The sequence below is a fragment of the Cajanus cajan genome, chromosome 7, assembly GCF_000230855.2.
Source record: "Cajanus cajan strain Asha chromosome 7, NIPB_CcT2T_4, whole genome shotgun sequence".
In the NCBI taxonomy this organism is placed as follows: domain Eukaryota; kingdom Viridiplantae; phylum Streptophyta; class Magnoliopsida; order Fabales; family Fabaceae; genus Cajanus; species Cajanus cajan.
The window spans coordinates 45,047,299-45,068,267 of record NC_138523.1 but is presented as its reverse complement, the minus strand read 5'-3'; the positions used below and the strand labels follow the sequence as shown (position 1 = coordinate 45,068,267).

Genomic DNA, 20,969 nt, shown 5'->3' with positions numbered 1-20,969 from the left:
GATAATGGAAATGTACATGTGCACTTATTTGATGATGATATTATTATGCATTATGTGTGGACATTTGATCATGTAAGCAAAATCTATTTTTGTAGTTTGATCATTTATTATTCAGTATATGGGAGAGGATTGATGGTTGGTGTTATGCACTAAGCAATCCAAAATTACAATGACCATTATGGAGCACCCACTACCGAATGGTATATTGTATTTTGTAACTCCCATTTCAAAATGGTATATAATGACTTAGAAGACTAGTTTTATAATGATCTTGTATTCTATATCATTCATGCTGAAATGATTTATTATGTTGCAAAACATCCATTTCAAAATGGTATATGGAACATCTATTATGGAATGATATATTGTGTTTCAAAATACCTATTCTAAAATAATCTATTTGGTTCTAGAACACCAATTCCAAAACAATAACATTATGTTTTGAATTATGTAATCCAAAATATGTAGGATGGATGTTTTCGAAAGAAGTGGAGCATAGTTTTAACCTTTAAACAATTTGACAGGTGTATGTATTAAAATGAAGGGTGGAGGAAGAAAATCTTCATATAAAAAGACTCGACACATGTAAATAGGTTTAGTAGCCAAAGGTTAAACTTCAACACTAGTCTACATCTTAGATGTTAGCTTAAATTAATTTGTAAAGGTACCATTGTGTAGACACATGATCTTTTAAGCTCAAAAGGTAATGTATAGCTATATAAGCAATTGAAGGTGGCCATAAATGCACTTACACTTGGATTATCAAAAGGTATATATAGTGCACCTAAAAAATCTAAATCTTTGAAAAACTCATACTCACTTAAGTACTAATATATTTGTAAATGGTCATTGTTATCGCATGAAAGTTATATTAAGTTATTATTGACTTCATTAACTAATTTCTAACTCTTTAACATCCATAATCTACTAACACAATTCATAAAGAATGTTACACGAGAGACTAATTTCAGTCTTATTATTGTCATTGTAATTTTTATTTATAAAAAGTGTTTGCATAATTAAATTAAAGACAAGTATTACAATATTTTTTAATTTAAATATGTTATGATTTAGAATTAAATATATATTAGTAGTATCAATTAATTAATTATAATTATAAATATATACTTATATTATTAACTTAAATATTAAAATCATGATAAACATATAATAACTATCTTAATTAATATTATGCAATTTTTATTAATTAAAAACAAATAATTTTCATTTTAATGAGAAAAATGAATGATATATTGCCACATAATATTTATTTACGTGAGATAATCTCATTTGTATATATTATTGATAATATTAAATATAGCTAAAATATATATTTACATTATTAATTAAATATTTAAATCATATTTTTTAAAATTAATTTAATTATCACAACTATACATTTTGTGAATTAGAATATAAATAAAAAAATATTTTCGTTTTAGCGAAAAATTAAGAGGATGGATTAGCGTAAGATTTTAAAAGATTTTTTTAATAATTTATAAAATTAATAAAAAAGTTATCATGATTTGGTTTTTCACATTCCTTTAAACTTTTTTATTTTCTCGACTGATCTACTCAATCATCTCATTATTTTAAAGTTATTTGCACTTCTTTTTTATTTCATCATTTATTTATAGTAGATGCATCATTGTACATCTTTTATTAGTATAGATAAGTTTTATAGCATTCAATTAGGATTATATTTTAAAAAATGTGTATCAAAATATAGTGATATTTTTTTTTACTTACAAAAAGTCTTCTGGCATTCAAAAGCAAACAAACTTATTGTCATCGTTACTATATAATTTGTTTTTTTTTTTCATTTACAAAAAATCTCTCGATATACAAAAGCATACAAAATTTGATGATTATTTTATAAGATTTTTTGGGTATAATTTATGCATACTAAATCTATTCAAAACTCTTTGTTTTTTTTAATCTTTCTTTTCACAATCAACATTGACATCAAATTATTAATATTTATGTTTTACTTGTTAAATATTTTAAATTTGACTAATGATTTTTTCTAAAATCTAATATTGAAATATTATTTTTTAAAACAAATATTCATTGTGGCTGCTGCAATAATTTCATAAACATATACTCAAATTGATCCACAGTTAAATAGTCGACACAATTTTGTGTAAATATTTTAAAAGCCATACGTAAATATCTTTAATCTAACAATATTTAATTATTATATTATATTCCTTCCTAAAATTATGTTTCCTACAAATTCAATAGACGCCATCAATAGTTATTATTTATCCTTCAATATAAGCCGGTTTCATATTCATTTGTTAATAAGAAATAAAAATTATATTAATTTTTGAATCTAATTTTTATAATAATAATATTTTTTTATTAATTCAGGTAACTTTGAATGCTTGATATAAATCTACGAATCCTTTAAAATCCATAAATTCATTGATAATTTTAAATTTTACAAATTCTTATGATATAAGTTTATTTAAATTTAAAATACACAGTCAGTATTAAAGTTTATAAAAAAAAATCTAATTTTTTTTTGAAAAATCTACAAGGCTTTTGCGTAATACAGTAGTATTTTGAAATCCCAATTAAATTAAATCATATAAAAAAAGAAATGACGTGTGATGTGATTTTTTTGAATACATTGCTTGAAGGCATTAAAGTTGCGTATTGATTTGATTTTTGGGTTGGACAGGAAGAGATGAAGGGCGGAGTAAATTAATTTGGTAGGTCAGCGAGGGAAGCATAGCAATTAGCAGCCCCATTTTATTTTATTTTTTAATTTATATATATATATATATTTTTAATTTGATGAAATCCGTCGGTCCCCTTCCGCTACCCTAATTAAATTGAAATAAAATTGTAGTTGTGGTGAACGACTCAACTCCTCTTTCCCCTCACCAATCAGCATCCGACGCCGTCAGCCTCCAACCACACCCAAACCCTTCCGCTGTCAACCATGCTATTCGCTCACTGCCTCTGCTCTTCCGATATTCATCTTCGCCTCCAATAGAGACCACCGCGTTGACTTGCTGCTTTTCTCGGAGGGAGGGGAACAAATGGACCAACCTCTTCTCGACGACATAATCAATCGCCTTCTCGAAGTTCGCGCGCGTCCCGGCAAGCAGGTGCAGCTCTCCGAGTCCGAGATCCGCCAGCTCTGCGCCGCCTCCAGAGATATTTTCATGCAGCAACCTAATTTGTTGGAGCTTGAGGCGCCTATTAAGATTTGCGGTAATCTTCTTTTCCCTTTTCAACTCGCTTTTACTTTTTACTCCACCATCACCCCTTCCCGAACTGCCTCTTTAGGGTTTAGGGTTTCCGGCTTGTTATCTCTGGTGAAATCCATTGCTCATTGCACTTCACTCTGCCTTCACCAAATGCTGTTGGGGCCTTGTCTTCTCATTCCTGTTGAAAGTTGAAGCATTGGGGCCTTCTATTGATTAATCCCCTTTTGTTTTCTATGTTCCTCTATTGAGCCTTATTTGTCTGTGATCTGCCTGTGTCATCCTAGAGTTAGTTCTCTGTTACAGTGGGATAATGGTCGGTTGTGGATGCTGTGGTATAGAAAATGAAAGCCATACCTTAGTTCACTATTCATAAAATCAAATAGTTTACTGCTTTAAAAGAGTTGAGCTGGTTTGTTTTATATGATATTGGAAACACAGGCGGTTTCAACTGTGCTCAAGGCTAATTTCTAAACTACACAATGGTTTTACACTGAAATGTCAGGCAGGGAAAGAATAGTTTTACTGTAATAGAGGAAACTATAATAATATAATAATATTAATTACAAATGTGAAATCTTTGAGATCAAGTTGTGAGGTCATTGAAGTGCTGAAGTTATTAACAGGGGAGCATAAGGATGAATGCAACATTACAAACTTTTTTATGAGGTATTTTTAGTTATTTATCAGATGTCTAATACATGAAAAATATGTTATATCATATGGGAATTAAAAATTTTAAGCCATGGTGTGGATAGCAGATGTGTTTTTTATTCAAAAAAAACATAATTGATCTCCGCTGATGACCTTAATGTGATTCAGTTGGCTTAGCCATGTTTATTATTGTGTCTAGGAATCGAAGTGTTCAAGCTAACTTAAATTTGTAAGCAGGGTTTCTGAAACTAGTGGTTCAAGTTTTGGTGTAAGGAAAACTTTCCATGATATGTTTATTTTTTATTTTATTATATATATATATATTTATATATATATATAAGACTCTGGAAAAAGTGAGCTTTTAAATTAGTTAATTTTAGGGTTTTTTGACTTTTACTTCTCAAACTTGATCGCATTGCAGAGTTTGCAATATAGGCAATTGTGGTTGTCTTAAATTTCATGAGTGTGTTGCATTACTAGTGTTGTGTTGTTGGTCAGGCACGTTTTGTTGTGCCACCATTTTGCAGCAGTTGAATTCGGTGGGTAGGTGGAGGATGAAGCAGCGATTAGGGTTCTCACTCAGGTGTTGTGCACTTGTGTGGGTTTGGTATTGGGGCATTAGGCCTTGTGGGTTTCGTTCAAGACATTAAATTGACTTTTTAAAAATTTACATACAGGTGTTATATGTGTCACGTGAGTTTTTAAAAGTCACTTATTTTGGTTCCCTCTTCTATTTACTTTTTTTTTTTTGTTTATATTGGGATGACTTGAATTTTAAACTAAAAAACCCAATAGCCTACAAATGCCTTTTGTTTATCCAACTTATTTTTATTTGCATATAGCTTAATATATATATATATATATATATATATATATATATATATATATATATATATATATATATATATATATATATATATATATATAGATAATTATATATAGTTGATATATTGTTATAATGTACATATTATATTTTCAACTTGCAATTTTTTGGGAACTGTTTGATAACACTGATTTAAAGTTCTAAGATCTCAAAACACATTATCCAAGAAATTTTAACTTCAAAGATATTTTTTTGAAGTTTAAAAAATATTACATTAATGACACAAACATCTTAGTGTGTTTTAGGGACTATACTGACAAGTGTGAATCTCTTATCCTAGCAACCTTTTTTTTTATCTCATGGTTTAACTTCTCACTTGACTTCTTGGAAAGAAACCTTTGTGCCTATGGTAGGATCTGTGTTGATCGATCTTGGGGATACTTTCTTCCTTTTAATACTCATTCTCAGAATTATTTTACTAACTTATCACCATTACTATTATATGTTTCACCCTTGACTTCTAATACTTTCTTACTCTTCATCGGTTGCTAGAGTTGACCTCTATGGTCAAGTCTAAGTCCTCTCATACTCATAGGGTACTTAGATCTCAACTGTTAACTATGAGTGTTGTTAATCAGTCCGCCTCTTCTTACTTTTTCTTATCACATTGGGTGAGTATATTTTGTTTATCTTTTTTAACCTTTTCTTTACTTGCCTATTTAGGGTTTACATAATACCTCTATGGGGTAACACTCACTTGCACACCCTTAAGATAGCATAAAACATTCTTTAATCATCAAACATATGTTCTCACCTAATGCTTAGGTATACCTCATATTTCTCACCATGTAACCAAGCATACATCTAATTTTCTATCCTGAATGAGAACAACACTCATACATAGCGCAACTGGGTTGCTTAGCACCATAACGCAACTGCGGGTTTTCGCATACTGTGAATAGGTCATGCTTAGAACCACTATCAGAGGTCTAACATTTATGTCTTTGGGTTCCATGCTTAGCATCACCATACCATAGATCAGGCTTCACTATTAGGATATCCTGTGCATAGCACAATAGGGTAGTGCTTATTAGTTATCGTCTATGAAGCATGGATACTTCAATTTGCTTCACGTATCCGTATCCGATACGTATCTGACACGATACTCTTAGATACTTCAGCGATACGTGTCAATGAAGTATCCTACTAGCCTTTAAAAATATTATAAAAAATTTATTCAATTTTGATACTTTCAGATACTTCACCGATACTTATTAGAGTAATACGTATCGATAAAGTGTTCAAATTTTTGAAAAAATTATGAAATATCCATTACAGCTAAATAAGATATATAAACATGTTTAATATAAAAACATAGAACTATTGGTCCTTGCTGAACTATAAATGAAAATTGTCTTCTATATAGATAATTTTAAGAAAGGAATGAAATTGGTAATATTAATTCTATTTGCAAATAATAAAAAGTAATTTATGATGAAATGATTTATAATTTATTTACTTTTAGTAATGTACAATAAGTATGTTTTTAATTTGGATTTGCAAAATAGCTATTATATATTAAATATTTATGAATTTTGATCAAAATTACAAGTACACATTTATTATATTGTATGAACATTGATATATATGATGACACGTATCTTACAAGTATCGTATCTTATATATTTTTAAATAATCGTATCGCCGTATCGGATACGTGTCGTATCCGATACGCGTATCGTATCGGTGCATCATAGGTTATCGTCATTGAACATTGTGTCAAGTACAAGTCCCTGGATTACTCAAGCTTAGGGTATGAAAGCCTTCCATTCACTCCAAGACACCTCAATGTGTCCCTAAACACCCCTACTACATTTCTAAACTACAAATTTGCTCTACAAACGTCTCAAACTGCCACATTCTCAAGATTTTCTGCTAATTAAGAATAAAAGGGGAAATGGAAAGAACATTAAGGGGAATGAAAGATAGCAAGTGGGGGGAGGCATTCTCCTCGGGGGACTGTGTAGATGAGCTCCGGTGCCTGCTCTGTTTTTTTTTTTCTCTTCCTATTCTTTCTTTCTTTCTCCAGCTCCCCTTCATTAATTATGCTGTGTGTGGCTGGGGTTAGTCCTTCTGTTATCACTTCCCATATGGGTCCTATTGTTCACATTCCTGTTTATTTCTAAAGTCACGGCAATCCTGTAAATAATGTAGCCTAAGGCATCCTCAAGTAATTATTATAAAAGGTAGGGTCAGGTCACATAAAGGGATCTCTTCAATATCCAAAATTGGGGATGTTATAATGAATACCATGGGTGCCATTTGCTAACCTACATTGTTAGCAATGAATAATAGGGGAAAGTAAAAGTTATAAAGCTATTTTGTTTCTAGCTGTGAAACTTTCCTTTAAAATGGTAAAGATATGCAGTATATAGTAAAACCATTTATGTATTATTGGTGATTGAGGAGTTTACTTTCATGAACTCTGATAATAATTTTGCTAGCAGTTATTTTTATTGACACAACTTTAACCAAGATATCCGTTATCCATGTAAAATCATTTACTTATCATTTGGTGGTGGGAGAATTTATATTCATGAATTCATATAATAATTCTGCTGGGAAGCAATTATCTGAATTGATGAAATTTAATCAACGTCAAATAAGACCTAGCAATATCAAATGTTCCTTGTTTGGTATGACATTTTTTTTTCATACAAAATTACAAATATATTTATTTTGTAAACACATTCCATCATTGTGTCTTTCGTATTGCAATTGCTACATTGTACTGTGTAATGGTTTACAGAAAAAAAAAGTGTGATGATTTCTTAATATTCTTTTGTTGATCTGTCAGGTGATGTACATGGTCAATATTCTGATCTTTTAAGGCTTTTTGAGTATGGTGGATTACCTCCTGAGGCCAACTACCTATTTTTGGGGGATTATGTGGATCGAGGGAAGCAGAGTTTGGAAACGATATGCCTTCTCCTAGCATATAAAATAAAATATCCTGAGAATTTTTTCCTTTTGAGGGGTAACCATGAATGTGCTTCTATTAACCGTATATATGGGTTTTACGATGAGTGTAAAAGAAGGTTCAACGTAAGGTTATGGAAGACATTTACAGAATGCTTCAATTGCCTGCCTGTGGCTGCACTCATTGATGAAAAGATTTTGTGCATGCATGGGGGTCTTTCTCCTGACTTACTTAATTTGGATCAGATTAGAAATCTACAGAGGCCCACTGACGTGCCTGATACAGGTTTGCTTTGTGATCTCCTCTGGTCAGACCCTAGCAAAGAGGTTCAAGGTTGGGGAATGAATGACAGGGGAGTTTCATATACATTTGGTGCTGATACAGTTTCAGAGTTTCTTCAAAAACATGATCTGGATCTTATTTGTCGTGCTCATCAGGTTAAATTCCTGCCTCTGGTGTTCACTGTGTTATTCCAAGTCTTCAGGGTTAAGCTTGTATTCTCATTTTTTGTTTGACTAAAATAACCGAAACATTTCTAGCAATATTTTATCTATATATCAGGATTATTACAATTGCTTTACTTCATGCGAACTCAAAATTTCCATTTGCCATGTAAATTTGATGCAAATCTATGCATTGAGGCTAAACTTCGATGCCATTCATTTGCTTATGATGCTTCGTTCTTTACATTCCTGCATTTACATTGAAGGAGAGTATCTATCAGTCTACTGCGCTGTTAAATTTAAACTGGATTAATGTTGAGTTTTGACCAGGTGGTGGAGGATGGGTACGAGTTCTTTGCTAACCGACAGCTTGTAACAATATTTTCAGCACCTAATTATTGTGGGGAATTTGACAATGCTGGGGCTATGATGAGTGTTGATGAGACACTAATGTGCTCTTTCCAAATATTAAAGCCAGCTGATAAAAAATCAAAGCTCAACTTCGGAAGTACTGCTACTACTAAGCCAGGAAACTCTCCAGCCGGTGTAAAGGTAAGAAGATGTTTTTGATATCTGCTGATGCAATACATGCACAAAATCAAGTGGTATATATGTAGATATTAATGAATTTCAACCTTAACAGTGAATTGGTAATTTCATGGAAGCAGGCTTTTTTTTGTCTGGTTAAGACTTGATTTGTGAATCTTTCGTGGATGTTTTAGACTATATTTTAAAAGTTAATCATCTATACACTGCCAGTGTACAACCAATGAGATCTTTTAAAGTTGCTTATTTTATTATTATTTCATTAAATAAGCAACTGACATGGCACTATTAAAAGATCTTATTGGTTGCCAGTGCGAAAAAATTTTACACTGGCAGTGTATAGGTAATTAACTCATATTTAAATAAGCTTAGGGTCATAATTGCCAAAATCTGATTTATTTCTTGCTTTGTTTTCAAAAGGTTATTCTTGAAATAGGGGTTTGTCATGATTACCCAAAATTTGGAGACAAGGTGTCTTGCTTGTTATTGTTGTGATAAATATTGTCCTGGTGTACATTTTTGTTAGTTTTTTGGGATTTCATAGATTTAGGGTGTATTTGGGAATTATTTGAGTTCAACACAACTGAAGATAAAAAAAAAGCTATACTCATAAGCTTTTACTTTTTCTGTATTGAAATGTGTTTTTTCATTGAATGTGATTTTAAACTGGTATACAAACATACACTTAACCATTTCAGGTATAACTTAGGATTGTTTGAATTATCTGATTTTACATGTGATAATCATACAAGGAAATATATGGGGGATTGAATTTACTTTAGCAATGGGCGTAGAATGCAGCTTTTCAATCTGAAACACAGAAGCAATGAAAGCCATTGGTTGAATTAATTGGTTCAATTGGACCCCTCTTCCCCAATTACAAATACTTGTTGCATTTGTTTATTTTCAGTGTGAAGTGTTTGTGCTTAACTAGCAAAGCTCATGCATCATCACCAAGCATCATTAGTGTCAATGTTTTGTAGTTGACATGCATATACCAATATAATTCTGAATTTCTCTTCTCGTTGCTTTTTAGTCCTTCCTGGGTACAAAAGTTTGAAGTTAATTTTGGTGAAATTGCTGCCACAACCGGTCAGCTTGGTCTTGAAGATGCAATAGTTGCAAGAAAAGGAAAGTAGAGTTCCATTTGGTCTCCTATGATATTTTCAAATTGTAAAAACAAAGGGAAACGGCATGATGAAACAATGTAGACCGTTGTTTTCCACTATTACAAATTTGCATTTTGAGGTGGACAGTCATAATCTCCTCCCTTGTTTTCTTTTGTACACTAATAGCTGGTATATGTTGTTCTGAGTTGTAAGGTTCTCATAAATTGATGTGTACATCTGCATGTGTTCTGAAAACTAATTAAAAATGCCCTTACAATTGGTGTATGAATGGCAGTGAAGCTGGTTAAAATGGATATGGTCGAGTCTCGTTTATTTTTTGGTAGTGATTGTCACACTGGCTGAAATCCTCTGTTAACATGGGATCTCCCAAGTCCTTACCTTTTACTTTAATACCTGTGAAACATGATTCAACACTTCTATACGAGACAAAAGTCCTCTCGCCTTTTGGTTCGTGACATTGCATTATATAGCTGAGACTCTTGGGCATTTGTTATATAGTTTAATACATACGTATTTTCAGTATAAAAAAATTAATTATCAATCAATTACAAGTTTTTTGTTGTAAGAAAGTGATAGAACGAGGACATTCCAACACTACCAATGACGCAATGACATGCTGTAATTTTCAACAAAAGCCCATCCAAAAGATTATTGCACAGGCCTTTAACCACTTGTAACAACTAACAACATAGACTCTAGACACCAGGAGATCTTTCTCAAGAGGGTTGTTCCTAAGCAGTATTTTAGTAGTGTCAAAGGAGGATTAAACCGCGTCCATAGGGAGGATAATGTTTAACTTCAAATCCTTGACTACTGGTACTAACTTTTTTCTTTCTACATCAGTATGATTATCTATACTGATAGATATTAGATAAAGTGCATGCTTCTTTCGGTAATTGTTTTTTTCTTCCACAATTGTAGGCGATTATATCCTTAATTTTTAAGATAAAAAATAAATATTTTTAGTAACTATCATTAATCAATTCTAAATAATTGTTCATACTATTATATATTTTTATTTTACTTCTATTTAGAGGCACTCTCTTCGCTAGTGAATTATAAAAAAAATTATTATAAAAAATCCTTATCATACATAATAAATTTTTATTACATTTCAATATAAAAAATTACACTATTAATATATATATATTATTTATTCTTCTGTGACCAAATTCCCTATAGCTTAAAAGGAGTTGTTGATTGCTGATGTATTCAAGCATAAAAAAAAAAGTAGGCTCAATAAATTATTAGTATGTTTGGTTACAATAATTTAATTAACGATGAAGCCAACTCTTCGTAGCTTCAAGATTTTTGTTTATTTCAGTAATGCTACCGCTAAACCAAACATACAATATAAACTTTCAAATTACTTTTGATAAGTTTTATTATTAGATTATTTTTCTCCATCAAGTTTATACCTTTTCTTTTACCGAAAGTTTATACCTTTTTAATTACTTACAATATCGAAAAGCAACGGATCGAACAAAATTTCATATTTGTAACATATTATTTAGTCACAATATTTACTTTATGTAGTATCGAACAAATAGATATGTTGTGTTATTTTACACACGATTATAAATGAGAGAAATTTCAATGAAGGACTTGTTAGAAATTAGTTATATTATGTTAATGTATGAAATTGAAGGAAACAAAATGAATATATTTCTTAATTCATGCATTATTTTATAAATTAAAAATATTCGGTTATTTTCACAAGTGATGAAAAAAAAACAGAAGAGAAAGTAATTGAAAGCGTTGGCAATGTGACAGTGGACACTAGTTCATTTTAAATTAAATAGAAGTGCATGGTTTTCATCAGCCCATGGTTTGAGCCACATTGTTTTTAAATTTAATACTTTTGGGTAATTGTTTAATATTGTGCGTCTGTCTGCCTATGATGCCTCGTACAGAATATGAAATTGACGAGAATTGGGTGTGTTTTGCTACGCTGGAACATTTTGGAGACTACACATGTAATTTGTGTGTGCGAAAGGGATTGGTCGTGTAGTTTCGATATTGTTAAAAGGTTGAACGTTCAGAACATGAAACGTCGAGACATTAGCAACGACGTCATGAATTAGACTCACACAGTCATATTGTTTGTCACGGGAAGACAGACAAGTATTGAGAGTAACCTCATGCAGCACCCTTCACAGCTACAAGCCAAACATAAGATGTTCATTGTCTCATTGTTCTCTATTATTGAATTTTGGGTCCCAATTCATCCTAAATATATTCTAGACTAACTGTTCTATTGCTTAATGATAATCCTATCCACTTTGGTTGGACTCAAATATTACATTGCAACTAATAATGTGGCACATGGGTAGGACCATGGTTGGTGGTTGGTACATGTGGTGGGTTTAACACTTGGTACTTTGATGCTATTATTGCTGTCAAAGCTATCATTTTTTTAATGGTAAAAATAACCTCTAGTTGGAATCTTTCTCAGCAACCCAAACTACGATAGAGAAAAAAAATATATTATGGAATCACTTTCACTTTGAGGCACCCGATGTGAGAACACCTGTTTCGGTTTCCAAGATTCGCATCTAAATTATTATTTTTGCTCTGATGTAACTAACTTTGGTTCTAATGACACTTAGTAAAATATTAAGAGATACAAATATATTTAAAAAATAGTATCTGGGTGCGAAGAATTTGATTAGTATATATATGATTTTAGATTCTAATTTTGTTATCTTTGTAAAAAAAATATATAGAAAGAATGGCTTTTTTTTTTTTTAATGAAAGATGGAAATTTAAGTTGAGTGACCTACACACAACTTAAATAGTATCCGATTTGTTTGGAATCTTTTATCTTGTTTGTGACTTACACACAAGATCCACCACACGAAGGGCATTGTTTTAACAAGAACATTTATTGTCATATCTTTTCAAAAAACTACTTATATCTAGAAGTATAAAGAAAAGAAAAACGAATTAATATAATTTAACATCTTAAAATGAATAAGTATACGATATTTTTGCTATTAAAATTGTGAATAAAATGATTAAATAAACTTTATCTTTAAAGTAGGTGTACGTCCACCACCCAATCAAAAACTAATAGCGACATTTCCATAATTGAGTGAAGTCGAAATACTAAGATACTTGCAACGAGTAGCAAGGGTTTTTTGTGGAAGTACCACTCCGTCTGTCATAAATTGAAGAAAATTACGTAGATATGTGATTTATAGCAGTAGTTTGCTGTTACCACTGCCTAGTTTTCTTTCCTATCCATTTAACATTTATTTTATATTGAAATTAAGCTCTCTTCATCTTACAGTGTCCCACTGATATAAAAATAATTAATGATATAAGTGAGATATATAGTTACAAGGAATAATGAGTTTGGTCATAAATCTTTCATCCAATAGGTAAGGAATACATAAGTACTTTGTTAATATCTACCAGTATCGAGGTGAATGGATGAAGGTAAATAGCAAGAAAAAAACTAAAATTAATATATAGTTAAAAGAGCTTAATTGAGATTTGGCTACAAGATATGGTAACACAGTTAGGAAGTGTTGAGCTTAATTGAGATTTGGCTACAAGATATGGCTACGAGAGAGTTATTATACATATACACATATTTATATATTGGTGAGATATTGTCCGTTTTGAGCTCAAGTCCTCACTGATTTGCTTTTGGACATTACCCAAAAGGTTGGATTCACTTGCGAGCCATTATACTTGTTGAGCCGCTTTGGACCCAAGACCTCACGGATTTGCTTTTGGATATCACCCAAAAGATTGGATTCACTTGCCAGCCATCATACTCGTCAAGCTGGTCACCTCAGACCATCTGCTCTAATACTACTTGTTGCATTCTAGAAGGGTTACTAGACATATACACATGTTTTCATGTTGGTAAAATATTATCTATTTTGAGTTCAAGTTTTTATAAATTTACTTTTAAACATTACCTAAAAGGCTTCTCAGTCAATAAAGACAATTGTATATATATAAATTTATGATCCTCCTCTTATTTGAATGAAGTGAAATTTGGTTGCATCCCAACAAAAAGTGTTAAAGGTTAATTAAGTTGTAATGTAGGCAGTTGAGGAAACAGTATGTAAGAGTATATATTTAGTTGGAAGCAGGAATCACGTTCACGGTTCACCTTAACTTATAAAACAATAACTCCGGTGGGCCCCATCATGTGCCGTAGCAGAGTAGCAACTGCCAAACGTGGGTCGGTACAGGTGACTAGGCCCACTTCCTAAGTAAGTGCTCTCACTCATCACACTTTCTAGATAATCATCTTTTTTATTTGTTTACTTAAAAGCTGATTTTCATCTGTTAAGGATGAAATGAAACTCTATGAATATAGTACGTTACTATTCTTTTTATTACATCATAAATTATAATTTAAATTCTTTTCAAGATTTATATCATAATATATTTATTTTTATTAAAAATATTATGATTAATTTTAAAAAAATAATAGCTGGCAAGCATTAGAAGGAAGTTACTGCTGATTCCAATGACGTGGTAAGTGGGACAAGAAGCCCAGCCGTACGGTTGGTTACTTTAAAATTGAAAAAGAAATATACAGATGTCATGCGTTCCAATACGCAGGTGTACCAAAAAATAAGTGATAATTGATAAGTATTCCACTCTCTAGAGAGCTTATCACATTCAATAACATTTTTCTTCTCTTTTCTCTCTTACAACTCCACCATTAAGTCTTATTTGCTAAAGAGAAAAAATAAATAATAAAAAAAGAAAAATATGGAGAAATGTCAAAAAAAAAAACACAAGAAAGACTTTGTGATCTATAATATTTTGTACTTAACTTGAGCAAATTTGCTTTTTTATGAAAAGTATATGTGATCTTTTCCAAAAAAAAAAATAATGATATAAGACATAGAGCAAAATATAAAATTGAGAAAGAGATTGAGTACAGTGAAAATAGAAAAAGAAGATGAGAAAATATCTGGTAACTATTTTTAGTTTTAAATTTTCAAAACATTTATTTTAGAGACAATTTTGGAAAGTTAATACTTTTTTTTTAATGAAAACATGATTGTTAAATAGTATAAATATATTTTAAAGGACAAATTTCAAAACAAAAAAAAAAGTGAAAAAGGAATAAAAATGCATTTTGCCAAAATGAAATGGAAATTTTATACCATTGTAAGCAGTGTCTTAAAAATCGGATCGAACCGACCGTTCAGACCAGTTAAATCAAAAATTGATGGTTTAGTTAGTTCGAATTTTGAGTTGGATCGTTATACATTTGATCTGTTTAAAATCGGAGTGAACTAGTTAGTTTTCCGGTTCAACTAGTAAACCGGTGGCCAAACCAATTTAAAAAAAATATTTTTTTAATGTATTTCTTTATACAAAATAAAAAACAAATTTAAATAAGATAAAAATTAAAATTTAAGATATAATATAAATTTATTAAAATTTATAAGTATAAAATATATTTAATATAAATTTTTTTTAAAAAAATTAATAAAAATTGGGTTATACAATTCAATAAATGACCTAGCAGTTCAATTTTTAATTCACTAATCAAGTATTCTAATTAATTTAATAATGGATCGAATTTTTAAAATTAGGATGGTAAGGAAAGAAGTAGCGTCTATTTGAATAGTGTAGGAAATTAGAGCATTAAAAATATTGAGATGTGTGGTGCATTAGTTTTATGGAGCATCTGTGGGAAGAAGAGAAGAGCAGAGTGATAAGAGAATCCAGATTCCATGGGTGATCTCAAATTCTGATTCCTGAATGTGCATGTGCATACACTATTAATTATAAGAATATAGAGTTTGTGTTGGCACACATTCGCATTTGGCATATGCCATGCCATGGATATATCATACATCATACATGGGTTATGGACGCAGCCATCCTTTGGGTTCTAGAAGCTGTAGGAGGATATTCGCTGTTCAACTTTGAACTGTATTTTGAATATATGTCCGTTGCATCACATTTTCACATCCAACTTTCTCCCACGGACCCACAATTATCATGCAACACTCGTTTCAAATTCAATTCTCTTTTCCAAAAAAACATTTTTTATTAACTTAGTTTTTACTGTATCTTTAATATTAATTTATGACTGTAAAACAATAAAAAAGTTTAATGAAAATAAGAGTGACTCACATATTTCAACAATATTATTTGGTTTATTTTACTTATGTTAATTATATCATTCATCTTATCATTTTGAGTTTATTATTGAAAAAAGTATATATAAAAAATCAGATGAAAATAAAATAAAAAATTGAGGGGCTCCCATAGATGAGTGTGTATTGAGAATGGGCCCATATGATTGACGTTTGATAAGGGCATAAATAAATGGCATGGCTTATTGGCTTATCTTAAATTCACCATTTACTACTTATACACGTGACATCACTGCATACGCCTTTAAATTCTAAACCACCTTCTCATTCACTCTTCCCCATACCTAACCAATACACTTTTTTATTATTCATAAAAATTAATGAAAAATAAGTCAAAAGTTTTAATATTTTAAGATTTTAATGAATTTCACTTAATCATTAAATTATGTTTCATAATTATTCTTACCACTTCTTATTATGTTATTACTAAATTTTAAGATATTAATTAAAATTAATAAAAATATTTATATGTGTAATTAATGTATATCAATGCTATTTTAATACGAGATTTTTATTTTAATATTTAATTAATACTTTTAGAATATTGAATAACACATCATTATCATCCTTACATTAACATATTTTCAAAGTCAGCCTTTTAGTTTTATAAATGTAACCGTGTTAAATATTTGAAGATAAAATTTTGATATTTATACTAAACTTATTTAAATTAAGCATGATTGTCTTTGATAAAAACAAATCTAGTTTTTAAAATAAAGTTAAATATTATAATCATTATTTTCTACTCATAATAGTCTTATTCCATTTAAATATATCCACCATCTTAAAAAAAAAGGAGTAAACTTTGTAGTCATTATTTTGTTACACACGTTTTTGTTAATATAATTTTTAAAATAATTGATAAAAATCAAGAAAGAATCTTATTTTTTTATATTAAATATTAGTATAATTATTTTACAATATAATGATAGTGTAGACTATTTTCTAAGTTTTTACTATATATATATATTTTGTTTTATAAAAGAGAAATGATAAAATATAATTGCAATTAAATAATTTACTTGTTATACTTTTTACTAGAATGGAGTACTAAATATATATATATAAAAAAAAAACTTTCTAATGTTATATGGTACGTATAATATAGTTATTAAATATATAAAGTTTGACCGGTAGAGCGTCATGACCCATGGTCAGTTTCATTTTCCAATTCCAATCTATCAAAACATATGGCAAATTATTAATGCTTTCTCATCGTTCAAGTAAAGTTGTAAAATAAGATAAATCATACTTCCATTTAAATTAAATAATTTAAGTGAATGAAATACGAAATATATTAAAAAGCTTTCGAATGTTACACGATATAATGAAGCTTCTTCCCTTACTGTACCAAACAAGTAGCTGGTCATGTTATATTATCTATTAAAATATTAAGATTTGTTCTTTATAATAATTATACCAAAGTTTATACTTAATACTCCATTGAAGCACTAATAACATAATTTTAAAAAATATATTTGACGTGTTATAATTATAAAATATAGATTCCAAAAGTATTTGATGCTATTTTTTATGTATATATATTTTTGATGAAATTGAGAATAAAATATAAGTGTTGAGTTGCCTGCAGTTTGTTTTTCCCTGTATTTGTTGTTGAAGATAGTGAGATTGACGTAAGTTCCGGAGAGAGGGCACTACTTTAGGAAAAAAGAAGCATCATGATAAGTCTACTTTATAGTCAGACCTAACAGTTTTGATTTATTAAATAGAGTCTGTTTTATAGAAACAGAATAGTGGCACTCCACATCACATGCCCTTTCTTACTTCTCTCACGGCTTCTCCAGATAAAGACAAACCATTCTGCATAATACTAATTCCCTACTAAACCCAAAAAAAATTTCCATTATGTTATTCTTCACCATGCCTAAAACGGACCAAGTATTGCAAGTTATTTTTAATTTTTAATATGACCACCTATATTTTTATTTTAATCAATGTTGTAAGAGGGAAAACACAGTAGCATAATATTTATAGAATAAAGATAATAAAAATTTCAACAAAATGAATATTAAAAATCGATTAAAATGATGCAAATATGAATTTAAAAAAAAAACACTGATAATACGTATAAAAATTAGATGACATAATTTTAAAAATATCAAAGAATTATTAAAAATCGCATAAATTATGAGTTACTTATTTTACACTTAATTTTGCTTTCATCTCACTTAAGTTCAATTAATCGTATTCTAAAGAATATCTTAACTAAAATGTTATTCTCAATAATATTTTAAAAAAAATGTGTTTAATTAATTGCATCCTAATATTTCTTGAAATATCTTTAAATAAAAATAATAAAAAATATATATTAAATTATAATTTCTGGTATTCTCATTCTCTCAAATATGAGAATAAAAATGTAGAAAAATATATAATAATTATTTGAAAAATGAACAATAGTTGAAAATGATTTTCAAAACCCGTGAAACAAACTTTCTTCTTTTTTACGAATGTAAACTCATAATTATATTAATTGAAATTTTCCCATTTGATATTGCCTTTCGTGCTAAACACTGTCAACCCACATGATTAATCCGTTGAACTTATATAAGTATTTGAGTTCCATTGTTACCAGAAAAAAAAAAGAAGAAAAAAAACCTTGAATCAAACATTACTTCTTCCCAACTAAATTAGCAACTAAATCAGATAAATTTAAAGCAAATTGTTAGAATCTTGATGCGAAATAAAAAAAAAAACTCAGTCTTTCTTCGTCGTTTATTAAATCTCTATTCAATTTGAGCATGAAAACCAAACCACAAAATTAGAAGATGAAGATGAAAACTCATTTATTATTATGATGATGATGACTATAACATATACAAAAACTAGATAGATAGGTTGAAAGGCAGTGACCCCTGATCCTAGGAGGAGGAGTGAGTCTCAGAAAAAGAAAAGAAGAAATCTACTTGCACCAGGGGAATTTACAAAGCGTGCTCTGTTTGGCTCCTTCCTCTGCCACCACGAGTAGACTTTATTCACAAAGAGAAAGAGAAAGGGGCAAAATTAGGCACAGTAGAGTTGCAGCTTAGGTCATGTCTCTCCCACACTCAAGATCCAAGGGTGGCCTACAAGGAAAAACCATAATTTATCAACACACGCTTCTTATATAAGAGAGAAGAGCAAAGCAAGTAAGGGAACATACGGAGGGCTTGTTCCGCCGAGAACCTTCTGGAAGCATCCCTAGAGATCATTTTCCTCAAGAGATCCTTGGCAGAGGAAGAAACGTTCCGGAAGATTCTAGAAGGAAACCTAAGATTACCCCTAACAACAGCCTCAAAGATCTCCACAGCAGAGTCACCATAAAAAGGAGGAATCCCCGCCAACATTATATACATAATCACACCGCAACTCCACACATCCACCTTCTCGTCGTACTCCCTCCCCAACAGAACCTCCGGCGCCACGTAGTACGGCGTCCCCACCACGCCGCCCATGCTCCTCCCGTCGCCGAACCACTCCGCCGACCCGAAGTCCGCCAGCTTCAGATTCCCCGCCGCGTCGAACAAAACATTGTCCGGCTTTATGTCGCGGTGGGCCACGCCGAGGCGGTGGCAGTGCGCCACCCCTTCCAGAAGGCTCTTCATGATGACGGCGGCCTCGGCCTCCGGGACGGGGTTGTCGACGATGCGGTCGAAGAGCGTGTGGGGCTGGCAGAGGTCCATGACGATGGAGAGAGAATCTTGGTCTTCGAAGACATGGTAGATTTGGAGGATGTTGGGGTGCGGAGAGAGCAGAGTCATGAATTTGGGTTCGTTTTGGAGGCAGTCGCGGTCGGTGGAGTCTTGGAGGTGGGACTTGACGATGTGTTTGCAGGCGAAGGGTTGGTTGGTGAGAGGGTGGAAGCACCGGAAGATGGTGCCGAAACGACCGCCACCGATCTCCTCGCACAGCTCGTAGTGGCTTTTTAGGGCTTCGCACATTCTTTTGTGTTTAGGGTTTTTAGGACTCTCGTTGCTCTCTTTTTATAGAACAAAAGGGGAGTCACAGAGAAATTGGAATATTCGTTGGGTAGATACTCTTCTTCTTTCTCTCGTCACTCATCACTCACCACGTTTCACGCTATGGAGGGGGCGCCATGCACCACTTATCACCAAACCACACCTTCCCCTTTTACCCTAAATATTACTTCTTCTCACACTCTTTTCTAACTTACTTAACACTCTTCAATTTATTATTAACTTCAATTATTTTTTAAAAATTAATCTTCAGATCTCTTAAATTAATTAACATTTAAAATAGAGATATTTATATATTTATTATCTTCTTCAAATATAATAAAAGATATAAATTAAACATTTATTACTTTTTTTTATAAAAAAAAATTGTTAATTAAATATAAATATTTTATAAAGATAAAAAAAAAACTTCAATTAGCCGTTAAAACCAATCAAATTCGTTTCTTCTTCTCCAAGTTGAATCTCTTTTTATATATAAAGATTTTTTTTTTCTTTAGTTGTTTTCTAACTGATTATTCTAATACTTTAACAAAAGGAGGATTCTTTTTTTATGCCTTTTTCTTTGTAGCTGAACATCAGGAGAAGAAGGATCGGAATAAGCAAAGGTTATCCTTAGAATATACCTATAAAACCAAACAACGTAATTTCTTTAATGATCCCAAATTCGCAATACGTTTTTTATTGCCTAGAATAGCACATATATTCTATAAAGCCAACCACGTTCTTAAGTTGGGTAATGTAACAACTGAGTTCACCTTTATAGAGTTTGATTCCAAGCTGACAACCTAACTTCTCACACTAGATACCACATCATATCATTCCACCCTCCAAATGTACATTACCATCTTATTCTGTAAGATATTATCAACATATTTTTTAAAATATTTCCCCAACATAAATTAGTGTTAAATTATATATGGATCTGTTTGTTAATATTTTATTATGAAATGCATTATTAAAAATATCTGTGTATATGCACTGATAGTGCCTCAGTGCATTTTTTTTACATTACTATCAAATTACTATGGTAAGTTTTTTTTTTTTTTTACTAT

The 20,969-nt window shown here is 30.8% G+C and overlaps 2 protein-coding genes across 2 annotated transcripts; one reads left to right on the top strand and one right to left on the bottom strand.

Moving 5' to 3' along the window:
• The first annotated feature begins 2,699 nt into the window (after window positions 1–2,699).
• LOC109788363 (serine/threonine-protein phosphatase PP1) lies at window positions 2,700–10,087 on the top strand. Its single transcript, XM_020347071.3, has 5 exons — window positions 2,700–2,717; window positions 2,858–3,225; window positions 7,553–8,112; window positions 8,449–8,670; window positions 9,701–10,087. The coding sequence occupies exons 2-5, from the start codon at window positions 3,051–3,053 to the stop codon at window positions 9,722–9,724; spliced, it is 981 nt and encodes a 326-aa protein (XP_020202660.2). The 5' UTR covers window positions 2,700–2,717; window positions 2,858–3,050; the 3' UTR covers window positions 9,725–10,087.
• An 8,643-nt stretch (window positions 10,088–18,730) lies between these two features.
• Window positions 18,731–20,068, bottom strand: LOC109788908 (phosphoenolpyruvate carboxylase kinase 2). The gene is made up of 2 exons (XM_020347776.3): window positions 19,104–20,068; window positions 18,731–19,026 (listed from the first exon to the last, which is right to left on the bottom strand). Exons 1-2 carry the CDS (start codon window positions 19,879–19,881, stop codon window positions 18,992–18,994), a joined length of 813 nt encoding a protein of 270 aa, XP_020203365.1. The 5' UTR covers window positions 19,882–20,068; the 3' UTR covers window positions 18,731–18,991.
• Between the last annotated feature and the right edge of the window lie 901 nt (window positions 20,069–20,969).

Bases quoted from the DNA above. Each gene is read 5' to 3' on its own strand.
- LOC109788363 (XM_020347071.3), top strand. From the start codon at position 3,051: ATGGACCAACCTCTTCTCGACGACATAATCAATCGCCTTCTCGAAGTT. The intron at 3,226-7,552 runs GTAATCTTCTTT...TTGATCTGTCAG, and splicing joins GGCGCCTATTAAGATTTGCG to GTGATGTACATGGTCAATAT. The intron at 8,113-8,448 runs GTTAAATTCCTG...AGTTTTGACCAG, and splicing joins TTATTTGTCGTGCTCATCAG to GTGGTGGAGGATGGGTACGA.
- LOC109788908 (XM_020347776.3), bottom strand. From the start codon at position 19,881: ATGTGCGAAGCCCTAAAAAGCCACTACGAGCTGTGCGAGGAGATCGGT. The intron at 19,027-19,103 runs GTATGTTCCCTT...TTTTCCTTGTAG, and splicing joins CTCGGCGGAACAAGCCCTCC to GCCACCCTTGGATCTTGAGT.